This window comes from Carassius gibelio, chromosome A19, assembly GCF_023724105.1.
Source record: "Carassius gibelio isolate Cgi1373 ecotype wild population from Czech Republic chromosome A19, carGib1.2-hapl.c, whole genome shotgun sequence".
NCBI classification, from domain to species: Eukaryota; Metazoa; Chordata; class Actinopteri; order Cypriniformes; family Cyprinidae; genus Carassius; species Carassius gibelio.
The window spans coordinates 26,501,001-26,516,158 of NC_068389.1; the positions used below are offsets into that span (position 1 = coordinate 26,501,001).

General features: G+C 35.2%; 2 protein-coding genes across 9 annotated transcripts in view; one reads left to right on the forward strand and one right to left on the reverse strand.

The window, feature by feature from the left end:
- Positions 1-14,799, forward strand: part of LOC127935311 (solute carrier family 45 member 4-like) — a 46,197-nt gene extending 31,398 nt beyond the window's left edge. For both annotated transcript variants that reach the window (XM_052533070.1, XM_052533071.1), the window contains 6 exons: positions 2,411-2,599; positions 5,183-5,362; positions 6,593-7,674; positions 9,106-9,205; positions 9,286-9,497; positions 10,698-14,799. In XM_052533070.1, coding sequence (XP_052389030.1) covers positions 2,411-2,599; positions 5,183-5,362; positions 6,593-7,674; positions 9,106-9,205; positions 9,286-9,497; positions 10,698-11,066 — 2,132 coding nt within the window. In that variant the 3' untranslated portion in view covers positions 11,067-14,799. The remainder of the gene's footprint in view (positions 1-2,410; positions 2,600-5,182; positions 5,363-6,592; positions 7,675-9,105; positions 9,206-9,285; positions 9,498-10,697) is intronic.
- The window catches only part of LOC127935318 (60S acidic ribosomal protein P1-like), a 568,794-nt gene that overhangs the window by 365,969 nt on the left and 187,667 nt on the right, over positions 1-15,158 (reverse strand). The window lies entirely within an intron of this gene.

A 15,158-nucleotide genomic window follows, 5' to 3' on the forward strand; every position in this document is an offset into this window, starting at 1 on the left:
AAGGACGTGGTTCAGACTGAGCTCTTGATCTGGATGAGAAAGGCTTGATTTGTTTGGTGCGATTATGAAATCAAATCTCATTTTCATAAAATAATCTTAAAGTGGCTAACAGATTGCTTAGTTTAGTCTCCAGAAGTGATCTGCCTAAAAACAGACACAGTGCTTTATAAAGCATCATATGCATGTCTGACATGTTTCCTAAAGGTAGACGACAGTATTATAGAGACCCTGTAGAAGGTTTACCAATCTTTTCATCTTTTCATGTCATTTTTTATGAATAACAATATGATTTTGTCATTCTCTCTTTCTGTTTCTTTATATTTCTTTAGCTGTAAGTCTATTATGCTTTCCAGGCATTTATTACACAGATGGTTTTTATATTTCCTGCTTAGAAAGTAGTTTTTATTTTTTTTAATCTTTTTTTACCTTTTTTCATAGGTACTGAATTATTTTTATTTATTTTTTTATGGATTTATTTTTTTCTTTTATTAATCTTTTCCATGAGTACTGAATTATTTTTCTTTTTCTTTTATATTTTATTTATTGTTTTATTTTTTTATTCACCTTTTCTGTGAGCACTAAATCTATTATTTTATTTTATTTAAATTTTATTTCTATTTAATTTTTAATTTGTTTGTTTTGTTTTGTTTTCTAGCATTTATTTTTTATTTTACCCATCTTTTTTTTCTACTTATTTTCAATCCCTTCTCTACATTTTCACTATTTCTTTCTAAATGTAAATTGGCTTTTTCCATATGATACTGTAAATCTTACTGTAAATTTCTCTCTGAAAATCATTCTCTTTGGCTTTTTTAAGAACCTTTTTATGAGGGCATATTTGTTTTTTAACCCTAGAAGATAACATCCTTTTGTCAAGTACTTCGATTGATTAATCATCTGATTAATTTGGTGGGTTATTACCAGCAAGATTAATTCAGCATAAGCTAACGAGGCAAAAAATCAAATGATCCAGTTTAAAACCGAGCAACCTCTTCACTTTGAAGTTTTGTGTTCTTGTTGTTGTTGTGGGTGTTTTCTTCCTGACCATGAATTTTCACACTGTCCCTGAACAAGTTCGTGTAGAGAAAGTGTTTGTAGATCAGTCTTCAGTGCAGTTTTAGTTTTTATTGGAGAGATGGACGATTGCCAGGCTTTTAGAGGATTGCTTACCCAATAATGCAGCATTATTTATGATTCAAATCATGTGAGAGTGAATTATTCGAATGAGTTTAAAGCCTGTAACTCTTACAAACAATCTGCTTTCTAGTCTGATCCTATTTTCTTATTGAATCTGGTCATAAGATCATAGTTTTGAGTGCCAGCTGTGACAGACATCAGACGTCCTGACCTGAAGATTTAACCACAAAACCTACTGCAATCAGGGTCAGAGGTCACTGTGAGACATGAAATATGAGCTACTCTAATGATGATAAATATTTAGCTTAAAATTATGATTTGTGAATACAGCACAAGTTTTAACTTGAATAACTAAATTAATTAATAAATAACTACAGTACATTTGATGCATATTTGTAAGTAAATAGATAGGGGTCAGATTTCCGCACTCATCAGAATTATGGCATAGTTTATAAACTAGTTGCATTTAATTGATTTTCTTTAAATAAAAGCATTTTTAAAATGCATTCATGCAAATCAATCAATTTTTTTTGACAATTATCAATTTATTCATTTGAAAATTATGAACATGGTTTATTAGGTTAAAACTGTAATGTAACTGTTAAAATGGATACAAATTTTTATATGTAATTTAAATAGATACATTTAATTTTAAGCCTAAATATTTTGTTCTAAATATAAATAAATAAATAAATAAATATTAGAATTTCTTTATTTGTATTTCTTTATTTTTGAGTGAAATTGAAGTACATAAATTTTCCATGCAGGCCTAATTGTTTTTCTTAATATTTTTATTTTCCCTATTTTTTTATATATATATTTTGAGTGAGATTTAATAAGCAAAACAAATCTTGTTTTTAATATTTAACCCTATATATTGTTCTCTAAATATTTCCATTTTTTTTTTTAATATACATATTTTCTGAGTGAAATTCAATTACATAAATCTGAAATTTAGACCTAAATATATTTTCAGTGAAGTAGAGATGTGATATTTTGCAGAGGATGTTGAATGTTAGCAATAGCATTAGTATTATCAGCATTAATCTGATTTATGCCAAATAATATGGGGTATTTTACATTATAATGATGAAACTCCTTTTCTAAATGGGTTTTATTGGGTCTGTAATGGGTCTTTTATTATATTACCTTTAATGCTCATTTATGAATGCAATAACTCTATGTAATGCAACCCCAAACTGCTTTTGGAGCAGCACTTTGAGTGAAAGCGTGAGCAGGAAGTGACATCAGATCTGTGTGTTTTGTCTCTCAGGTCTTCCAGAGCAATACTACAGCCTGACGTGGTTCCTGAGCCCCATCCTGGGTCTGATCTTCACGCCTCTGATCGGCTCGGCCAGTGACCGCTGTACGCTGCGCTGGGGTCGCAGACGGCCCTTCATCCTGGCCCTGTGTGTGGGCGTCCTGCTGGGCGTCGCACTCTTCCTCAACGGCTCGCTGATAGGTGAGCAGCTCCGAATCAACATCAACATCAGTTTACTTTATACGTGTTCCTGTCTTAGTGCACATCTTTCTGTCTCCATTTCATTCTCAATATGAACATTTCTGTAAAAAAACAGTAAGCTTTGAAACTTTAGAGTCAACATGAAATCAGATTGACAGTTTAATTTCTTGATACATGATCCTGACTTTAATGTGATTGATTCATGAGTGAATATTATTAAAAAAAAATCCCCATTCATTCATTCTTCATACTTTCACTTTCTTTCTAAATGTAAAGGTAACTTTTCTCATTCATTTTTTTTTCATTTATTTATCCATCCATCCACATTTTCAATTTCTTTCTGAATGTAAAGTTTTATATATATATTTCTTTGTAAATGAAAATTTACTTTTCTCTACTTAAATATTTTATTTATTTATCCATACATCCATATGATTAAGCTATTTCTTTCTAAATGTAAATTAACAATATTTCATACGTTAAAGCTTACCATAAAATAAAAATTACTGTTTACTTTTTTAATACCTGTTCTTTGTTTTATTAATTATATTGCATCCAAAATAAACTTATTTAATATGTGTGTATACTGTGTATATTTATGTATATGTTGAAACACACATACAGTATACTGTATATTTAAATAATAATAATAATAATTATATATATATATTTTATTTTCATATAACTTCTATATAAATATATTTAATATAAATGTTAATTATTTTTTTTATATATATACATGCAAGTGTTTGTATTTATATATTTGAACAAAAACGTTTATGTTGGATGTGATTAATCACAATTAATCATTTGGCAGAACTAATATATATTCCAAATGGAAAGAACTTGCTCCAACTCTGAAACAACTTTTCACTGGACTTTCCAGCTAGAAAATGTTAACTAGGAGTCAAACTTATGTAAAACAGCTGGTAAGCAGCAGTTCCTGTTGGCTCTGAATGTTTAGCCAGAGAAACTCCTCTCGCATGGGTCACGCTGTCTTTCTGAGGGTGAGATGTTTGCAGAGACAGAGCTGATTTCTGCAGGAACACTTCTGTTCTTGGCACAGAACGTGTGACGCCGTTATCAGCGCCACATTTCTATTAGACGAGGGCAGAAGTGACAGATCTCTGAACCTCAGAAACTTAATAAAGATGCCTTAATAACACTGTTTTTGTCCTTCTCAGATGTAGATATGTAGCATGGTAATACCTTGTTTTGTACTGACTATCTGTCAGTATTTGAGCAGAAAGAGGGGTGTGTGTGTGTGTGTGTGTGTGTGTGTGCGTGTGTGTGTGTGTGTGTGTGTGTGTCAGCATGAAGTCCGTCAGTCTTTATGACATGGGAAAGGACTAGGAACCAGTTCACAGGAAACTGTTTCCTGTTGTGGCCTTTTTTTACCTTTCATTGCCTATCTGGAACAACTTCCTGTCTCCACGGCTAGCTTGCTGCGCGCCGACTCCATTGTCAGGAGCTATGAGTCTACGACCAGCTTCCACTCTCTGTGCCTGTTTTACAGTTTAATACACTAAATATTAGAAGAGGGATTAGAATACTAAGACGCATATTAGAAAGATGTATTGCATGCATCTTCAGTGTAAATCTATGGGACTTTTTTTCTATTTTCTAAACCAGTGGGTAAAAATCAATCCCATCAAGCAGCACGTCTCTCCTCAGTGAGGAATCATTTAGGAATGAAACACTGAAGTTTGATATTTTAGGTTGGAGGTTCATTCAGATCACTGTGAGCAGTAGGAAACAAGCACCAATAGTTACATTCATAAAACACATGATGACCCGTCACATGCTCTACTGGAAAACAGCTAAATTAAGCCTGAACAATCAATTCATGTCCATGTTTACACACACACACACACACATGTACAGTGGTTCATGGTATGACAGCGCAGTGGATCAAGGTCAGGACACGGGCATTATGGGATGTGTGAGTTCCCAGAGCCCCGAGTGTGTTGCATACATGCTGAAAGCCTGTATGAAATATTGATGAACCGTAAAGAACTCAATTCATCGGCTGCTCTGTGTGTATATGAACAAATACAGCTGACCTCTTGGAAATTGTCATTTATGATTGAAAAGGGACTATAAAAGTAACATTTCATTAGAATCGGTTCCTATTGTTTTATGCATAGTTTTTAAAATAATCTGCAAACATTTCATATGTTCATTCATTAATATATTTCACTTGTGTCTCAAACACATTATGCATATATATTTGTATTTTTAAATCCAAAAACAATTGTTTGAAATTTGACTTTTATTGAATTGTCTAACAGTATACGTTAACGTACACAAATATGACTCTTGTTTTGTTTGTTTCCTTTTTAGCCAAATAATTCTATTAAAGTATGTAAAACTAATATTGACTAAAACAGACAGCATGTGACTTTAAATATGATTTAGCCAAGGCAAGTTAATAAAATAAACAATAAAACCAAGGAATTAAATGTTTTAAATCATGAAAATGTTTTTTAATCATTTTAGCTTTTGTTAAAAATATCAGCAATGATTCTGAAAAATTCTGTTGATTTTTCTCTGACGTAATCTGTTTGTGTTCGTCTGTCTCAGGTCTTGCTTTAGGAGACGTGCCAAATAACCAGCCCATAGGAATCGTGATGACGGTTTTGGGGGTGGTGGTGCTGGATTTCTGTGCGGATGCGACGGAGGGTCCCATACGAGCGTATCTGCTGGACGTGGCCGACACTGAGGAACAGGACATGGCCCTCAACATCCACGCCTTCTCTGCAGGTACAGCACTGTCAGTCATAACCTGAAACACTTGTGATTGGCAGTTATTTATGTAAGTGACAACTGCAGCCCATGACTGTTCGTGCTAAAAAAAAAATAATTAAAAAAATTTAAATGTTTTGTCTTATTTTATTATTATATATTATCAAGATATACTTAAGATATAGCATATATAAAAGATATACTTTTTATTAAAGTTTTAGTAAATATTATTTTTCTAAGCCAGTTGACTTTTTTTTTTTCTTAAGCATAAACTTTTTAATAGATTAATATCCGATGTATCTTGATTTAGAAATGTTTAGATATTTGCACTTTTTAGACAAAAAGACAAAAATACTGTATTTGTGTACAGGTCCATATAGAATCGGTGCTTAATAAGACAAAATACTAAATAATAGGAAATAAACTTCTGAAGTCTATTTTGAACAGAGTCTTAAAACAACATACATTTATTGAGAAACAAATATATTAAGTGAGTTTATGCTTTAAACAATAATAGCATCTGCAAATATGGTTAGAAAAATAAGATTAATTAAAAGGGAAAACAAGTTTATTTTTCTGACTTAATTTATAAATGTTTGTTCTTGTTTTACACATAAACCCATGCAATTTTTCAAAAAAACTAAACTTAATGTCCTAAGTCATTTTCATTCTGAAGTAAGTGTATCTTGATTTAAGAATGTTTAGATATATGTATTGGAAAACAACAAAAATACTAATAAAGAAAATGTTTTCTGCAGTGTAATTTTTAGTACAAGTATCTAAGTATTGCTAAAACAATAAACAATTTACAATTTACTTGAGAAGCAAAATTACCTTTTCATTTTTCCCCCTGTACATTTATGCTTAAAACAAGAAAAAAAAAATGTAGTTGACGTATTAAATATTAGTATTCTACTTTAAGCATAAAAAATTTTCCAAATAAAAAAAATCAAATGATAATTTATCAATGGCTTAAGCTTTAAGTAATTTTCCATCTCAAATAAATGTATCTTAAATATTTAAATGGTGATTATATATACAATTTGAAAATATCGATATTATAATTTTATTTCATTTTGGGTTAAAAATGGATTGATGGGGGGAAAAAAAGACAATTACGAAGATTTTTTTGTTGTTTCGTTTTTTTGCATTGTGCCTTTTTAAAATCGCTTGTCATTCTCAAAGGCTTTGTTATTGTGTACGTGTCTGTATAGAATCAGTGCTAAACTGTTCATGTTGCGTTTTAAGGGTTCGGAGGGGCGGTCGGTTACGCCCTTGGTGGTCTTGACTGGACACACACCTTCTTGGGTCGAGCCTTCAAATCTCAAGAGCAAATTCTGTTCTTATTCGCCGCGGTACTGTTCACAATTTCCGTGGCTCTGCACCTCTTCAGTATTGAAGAGCAACAGTTCAGCCCTCAACAGGACCGTCTGGATGAAGAGGCAGAAACCGAATCCAGTGTTAAAATCCCACCGCACCATCCCCAGCTCGAAAAGATCCATGAAGATGAACCCTATGTGCATTACGACCTCTACGGGGACCGGCGATCGGAGCGAGAGCTGGACATGGATTTCTTAGATGTGGACATCGTTCGAAGTAAAAGCGACTCCGTTTTGGAAATGGCTGATGCTACGCTGGACCACCACGACATGCTGTTTCTGCGTGAAATCGAGCCGTCTATCTTCCAAGATCGCATTTCTTCGTATCATGGGTCACTGCCACGGCGCAGCAGCAGTGCGGAGAGTCAGGAGTTCCTGCGTGGAAAATTCAGCCGACTGTCTGCATTTCTGCAGCAGGCCGAATGTGACGGAGAAGAAGCTCTGCTCAACGGTCAGCTCAACCAATCCAAAGCAGCCAACGGACATACGACGGACCTCAACGGCCATGGGCCGCCCGGAAACAAACCCTCCAGCACCACCGCATCCATGCGCCGCAGACGCCACACCTTCTACCGACAGTCCTCCTGCACATTTTCCTACTACGGCCGGGTCGGATCCCACCGCTACCGCTACCGGCGAGCCAACGCGGCGTTCCTCATCAAACCGTCCCGCAGCATGAACGACATCTACGAGATTGAGAAGCGGCAGAAGCAGAGGAACGGACAGAGATCAAGACACCAGAGCGGGAACACCAACTCCAGCGGGGACACGGAGAGCGAGGAGGGCGAGGCCGAGACCACCGTCCGTCTGCTCTGGATGTCCATGCTGAAGATGCCCAAAGAGCTGTTCAGACTGTGTGTATGTCATCTAGTCACATGGTTCTCCATCATCGCAGAGGCCGTGTTTTACACCGACTTCATGGGACAGGTCATCTACGAGGGCGACCCTAAGGTGAGAGATACCTTGCTTTTTATAATGCATCCAAAGCGACTCACGTTGCATTCAAGTTACACATTTGATTCATTTATGCATTCCCTGGGAATCAAACCCACAACCTTGGTATTACTAATAGCACCATGCTCTACTGTTTGAGCTACAGGAATGCTTTCCTATATTTCATAGCTTGAACAGTGGAGCATGACACTAGCAACACCAAGGTTTTAGGTTCGATTCCCAGGAAATGCATGGACTGGCCAAATGTACAACTTAAATGCAATTTAAGATGCTTCAGATAAAAGCATATGCCACATGCATACATGTAAATGTAGGATATGTTCAAGGAATCATCCAAAGCAACTTGCACTGCATTGAAGGTGCGCATGTACTGTACATTTGACCAGTTCATGCATTTCCTGGGAATCGAACCTAAAACCTAGGTGTTGCTAGTGTCATGCTCCACGCTTCAAGCTATGAAAATATAGGAAAGCATTCCTGTAGCTCAAACAGTAGAGTATGGTGCTAATAGTAATGCCATGGTTGTAGGTTTGATTCCCAGGGAATGTATTAACTGATCAAATGAATCAAATTGAATGCAATTTAAGTCACTTCAGATAAAAGTGTCTGACAAATGCATACAATGTAAGTTGAGTTCTAGGACCTGTTCACCCCAAATTATGATTGTATTGTAATTTACTCACCCGTGATCAATGCCGGGAGTTGTGTGTTGTGTTCGAATCCCAGGGAATCAATGAACTGATCAAATGTTACCATGGAGCACAAGCCAGTCTTAAGTTGCTGGGGTATATTTTTAGCAATAGCCAAACATATATTGTATGGGTCAAAATTATACATTTTTATTTTATGCCAAAAATCATTAGGATATTAAGTGAAGATATTTTGTAAATTTCCTACAGTATGTATACCAAAACTTAATTTTTGATTAGAAATATGCATCATAATATGAAAACTTTAAAGGCAATTCTTTTCAATATTTAGATTTTTTGCACCCTCATAACAAACCATTCAATCAATAGAAAGCTTTCATCTGATGTATAAATCTAATTTTTGAACAATTGACACTTAATGACTGGTTTTGTGGTCCACAGTCACTCCAGATAAAAGCATCTGACACATGCATGCATGTAAATGTAGGATATGTTCAAGGAATTAGGTTTTTATTAAAGGAATTGTTCAAAGTGACTTGCACTGCATTAAAGTTACACATGTACATTTGATCAATTCATGCATTTCCTGGGAATCGAACCCAAAAACTCGGTGTTGGAAGTGCTGTGCCCTTCTGCCCGAGTTACAGGAATTTTTATACATTCGGGGCTTTTGTGTGAGGACAAAGATCCAAATTGAAGCTGTTAATCACTCGAAAGACTAGCAAAGGACTCTAATCCATTCCATCACACTAAATCGTAATGTCTTCTGTCTCTGCAGGCCCCGCTGAACTCCACCGCCCTTCAAAACTACCACAGAGGGGTTCAGATGGGCTGCTGGGGGCTGGTGATTTACGCCACCACCGCCGCCATCTGTTCAGGTGTGTATCCTGAAACTAGATGTTCAACCGTCTGATCTGTTCGAGTGTAATTCTTCATGTGTATCTCTCTGTGACTGTAGCTATACTGCAGAAGTATCTGGATAACTTTGACCTCAGGATAAAGGTCATCTACATCCTGGGCACTCTGGGCTTCTCCATCGGTACGGCTGTCATGGCGATCTTCCCCAACGTCTACGTCTCCATGGTGATGATCAGCAGCATGGGCATCATCTCGATGAGCATCTCGTACTGTCCATACGCTCTGCTGGGCCAGTATCACGATAATAAAGAGGTCAGGGGCATCTCCATCTGTGTGAGACTGTAATCCAGCCGTATTAAAGCTAATCCCAGCGCTAGGCCTAATCTTTGTCCTGACCGTCTCTCAGAACTCAGGGTTGAGGGGGACATTTTAACAAGTAACAGGAATTATCTTTCATCAAATTACGTTCTGGTGTAACAAACCCTGTAAGTATCTGACGTCACTACAGCATTCATTAACACAAAAGTTATACAAAACAAAATAAAAAAAAAGCTTTACTAGTCGTAAGAAATAGTATAGCATGGAAAAAAATGTTGCACACAAACTAAACAAGTTTTTTTATATATATATAAAGTAAGTAAATTTAAATGTATATTAAGAATATTTAATCTTATTTAAGTATTTAACCTGAATTTTAATAAAATATTTAAATTAAATACTTTAAATATATATTTTTAAATATTTAAGTATTCCATCTGCTAGAAATTGAAAATGCAATCTCGATAAATAAAAATAAGTTTGTGTCCTGTTCATGAGAAAACTAAAGTTTTAATGTGAATTCTGATTTAGTTTTTATTTAAAAAAATGTTTTTTTTATATGTAAATTATATATTTTAAATTTATTTTACAATATTTAATCAGCTAGAAATTGAAATTGCAGTCTCTATTATAAAGATTTTTTGTAAATTTCCTACTGTAAATATATATTTTTAAATAAAATTATTAGTTATATGCATTGCTAAGAGCTTAATCTGTACAACTTAATCTGTACAACAAAGGTTATTTTCTCAGTAATTAGATTTTTTTTTTTTTTATGTACCCTCAAATTCCAGATTTTCAAATAGTTATATCTCGGCCAACATTGTGCTCCTAACAAACCATACATCAACGGAAAGCTGATTTATTCAGCTTTCAAATGATGCATAAATCTTCAAATTACCCTTATGACTGGTTTTGTGCTTTCCAATTCATTTCAGCAAATAGGTTTCACAGTGTAATACATTTCCATGCTGCTTGTCTCGAAACAAGCATTCTTCTTAGAGCAAACTCGTGCAACCTGTGGTAAATTTTGGCAGACAGATATTAAAAAAAAAACTGTGAACATTTTGTACTTTTCTCATGGTGTTGTCAGTAGTACTGATTGTGGTTATTCTGAATCCTCCCTGAAACAGGTTTCTGGTAAGACCTGGTAGGATAGAGAGGACACTGACATGTGTTTTTTGCTGTCTGCAGTACGTCCAGCACAGCCCCGGCAACTCCAAGCGAGGTTTCGGCATCGACTGCGCCATCCTGTCGTGTCAGGTGTACATCTCTCAGATCCTGGTGGCGTCTGCGCTGGGTGCCGTGGTGGATGCGGTGGGCAGCGTGCGGGTCATTCCCATGGTGGCGTCCGGCGGATCCTTCCTGGGCTTCCTGGCCGCCAGCTTCCTGGTCATCTACCCGGGCTCCAGCGGAGAGGCCGACGGGGCGAAGACTGAGCAGACCAGGGCGCTGACGCCCCCCAATAACAACAGCGTGTCCGAGAAGCCCAGCTTCCTCAAGCTCACACGCAAAGGGGCCGCTACAACCACCTGCAAAGTGGAGTGTGAATCCACGCTGTGAATGCGATCATCTAACATTCCCAACGCGTTTCTACACACATTTCACCAAGCAGGAAGACGGAAGACTGTTTTCTTTCTTTATTTTCCCGTGTTTGGCCTGGTGTTGTGTGTCTCAGGGCTGCATCTCAGGGCCACCAGGGGGCGACTCTGGGCTGAACTCTTCAGGGGAGAGCTCTCTCGCTCTCAAACACATGCACTTCCCTCGCACACTTCCATTCAAATCTAATGGAAAGAATCTTTAATATACGTTCATGGCTCATAACTTTGCCTAGTTTTTTAAACCGAGGACATTATGATTACCAAAAGTTGCCCTGTGCAATAATAACAGCCGTTTCATTATGATGGCTTTATTTTAGTCGTGTCATGCGGGTGAAAGGGTGAATCTCACAAATAAATTTCATATCTCACAGAACATAAAATAAATTTGCAGAAAATGAGGGATATTTTGGGGACTTTTTCAATTTTGACATTATGTTCATGACAATCCATAGCCGACAAATTATTATTATTTTATTTTTTACATTTAAATAAAAAAAATATCAGCTGGAAATTTTAATTTCAATGCCTATAAATAAAGTCTGTAATCATAAACATTAGGAAATTAAATGTCACACACACTATTTTTTCATTTAAATTTGCATAAATTAAAAGCAGTATAACAATACCACCATATGTGGATATTTACTACCATATATTCACATTGTACTTCACAAACTTTATAAAATATAATATTATGTAGATATATTTGAACATGTATATATTTGAAATATATATATTTTATTGCATTACAGTTGGGAATAAATGTTTAATTGTCATGAAAATAATGACAATTATTGTCATTAAATGGTTCCTTTTTGTTCATGAAAAATATAGTTTCTTATGTCTTTAAAAATGCAACTGCAAAATGACAAATGTAATTTTTATGTGTCAAGAAAAAAACTGAAATTCTGTTTTAATTGGCAGAAAATGAAGGATTTTTTTTTTTATGTAAACCGTTATTATTTTCATGACAATCCATTGCTATAAATGTTTTTTTTTTCTGAAGCAAATATATTAAAACATATATGTATATATATTTAAATATTTAAATAGATATTTAGTCTTTCAAATTATATCAAATATATTATTAGTTTGATATGTATACATATTTTCTTGCCATTTAGTTGTGGATTAATTTTTAATTGTCATGAAAATAATGCCCATATAATGCAAAGCATAATTCCTTTGAAGGTAATAAATGAGAGACATTTCCATGAGATTCACCCAGATGAGCGTGACTTCTCCTCTCTTCATTGACGTACTGAATCTGCTGAGGTCGATGAGTGTGAGAAGTGCGTCTCCTCAAAGTTTTCATATTTCTGTTCGTTCACGTGTTTCCTAAGACAAGGGTGAAAGCCAGTGCTGAGAACCAGTAATAATCTCAATGCTGCGTCTGAGTTTTCACACAGATACCAAACCTTTCTGACACTCACAGACTTCCAAGTTGCATTGGTTTTCTTCAGCGGTGTAACTGCATTCGTGACTTCAGAGGTGGACGCCTCGACCTCAGGCACTTTCTGGCAGATCTTTGGGGTTGTTCTCTCTCTGAGCGAGAGGGATTGGGTTCTTGACACCCGCGCTAGCGCTCTGTTTACATTAGCACCTGGTTTCTGCCTGTTTTTGGTGGCGAGATGTGATCTCGTCTGCCTGAACAGGCTCATCTCCGCCATCTTGGCTCAAACGTGGGCCTTTTCTAGGCCTCAGCTGCACTCGACGGTTTCCTGACACGGAGGATGATTGTGCCCAACCGTGATTGATTGAGATTTTTGTTTTTCACTCCATCTGATCTGAAGTGGATTTTCAAGACCTCTTTTGAGGTCTGGTGACTTCTGACCAGACTGTAAGCTGGACATTGACCGGACGCAATTCTACTTCCTGTCCTGCCGGCTGGAGAGTTTACCAGGCCAGTTAGAAGACGTTCTGTTGAGGCACATTTGTACTGGTTTGAACCTGCATAGAGTATTAAAATATTAAGATAAGCTGATATATATATATATATATATATATATATATTTCCTGAAATGTTTATTGTAGTTAAACCAAACTTGAAGGAGAAAACCATCAAGTTTCTGACAAATCAAGCAGCGCTGCATTAGCTGTCGGTATTACCGGCGTGAATCACAACACACACCAGACTTCTCATCTGAATACTTGAAGTGCAATCTTGGTTGTGTTTGGATACTTTGGGATCTGACTGAGGAACGTGGGACTCTCCAAGAGCGTTTTTAACTCCATCAGGGGATGAAGTTTCCAGTATTGAATGTATCTTTTTGTTTAGTTTTTTTGAGCAAGAAGATTCAGCGTTGCACAGAACTTGCACATACAGAGTTTTAAAAGAGAAATGAATCACTGTCTTGCAATAGAAAAACCTAAACTGTGGTTATTTATTTTTTTGAGCACGTTATCCTTAAATATTTATAGAATTATAAATACAGAGAGAGATATATTTACAGCTTGTGCAGATGAGTGAGAAGGGGTGTGTGAGAGAGACGTGTGGAATCACGTTTTTGCATGATTGTATATGAGCACCGTGTGCATGTGTGTGTGTGTGTGTGTGTGTGTGTGTGTGTGTGTGTTTCACCTCTCACTGAATCAATCTCACAAGAACATGTCCAAGTCACATTTCACCCTAAGATTGGAGGAAGAGAGAAACTAATATTTTGCATAAAAATAAGTCTTAAAGTTATTTTGTATATTTGTATTTATTTAAAAAGAAATTTTTTTTTTTTTTTTTTTTGCACATTGCAGTTGTGACGAAATGTTTAATAGTCATGCAAATAATGTTGACAATGTTTAAGCAAATAATTATTTACGCGAAATATAATTTCTTAGTTTTTCTTTAGAATTTGTGGTGAAATTACATAAATGTCATATTTAATATCTGAAGAAAAATGTTATGAACAATATTATTTTCATGACAATCCATAACTGTAAAGTGAAAGAAGAAAAAAAAACTTATTATAGAAAAACGTAGTGAATTTAATATAAAAAATATACATTTATATATAAAGAACATCAAATGTATTTTTTATCATAATATTTACAAATTTACATATTTACATATATATGTTTAATCAGTTAAAAATTGGAGTCTTTATAAATGATTAAATAATAATAATTATAATAAAGAATGTAACAGATAATTAAATTAAATTATCAGTATTGAAGTAAAACAACATCAGTTCTAATCTGTTTACTTTTTGTATAATGCAAAATATAATGATAATATAATCTTTTGGTTTTGGGGTGAAATGATTTGTGATCTTGTGGCAGGTTTGATGAGATTCACTTTATAACCATCTTTAGTTTACAATTCACATTAAACTTTAGCAGAAGGTCTTAGAGCAAAGACAGAAATCCTGAGAAGCGTGTCGTCTTCGTATTTGTCCGTTGTTGTAGAAGCGATGTCTTCATGGAGTGACTGGTTTTTCCGTATAGAAAGCAGATGTATGTTATTTCAGCACATCATTAATGTATGACGGGAGAGAAATGTGTTGCAGTGTACTATATGCCTTGTCATTTACAAGATATGTATATAGTTTCTTTTGCTTCTGTACAAAAGCTCATTATTTTGTATTGGTTTTATTTTCTATGAGGACTGTATAGAAATCCTGTATATATGCCTGCAGATGTAGACAAACTGAAAAACACTGTATTGAATGCACTTAAACCAAATACAACAGTCTCACATCTTTTTTGGGATTCTTGACGTTTGTCGTCCATAAAAACAGAGTTGTGGTCATAAATACGAACACCCTTAAGTGGCTCTTTTGAAGCATAACTTCCTGTTGCATCAGAAACTTTGTGTGTTAGTTGAGAAAAATGCAATTCTGATGGTTGAAAATTATTATGTTTAATATTTTAGACTATAAATGTCTGAAGGGGTATTAATGATTAAGGGTAACGATGAGAGACAATTCTCCTGATAAGATGATGTAAAAACATTGAGTTTTTACATTGACAGTAGTTTATTTAGGGGTCTATAGCGCCATCTGCTGGACAGAGAGACAATCACCTGCTTCTGCACTGATTTCACTGAAGTCATAATTCAATG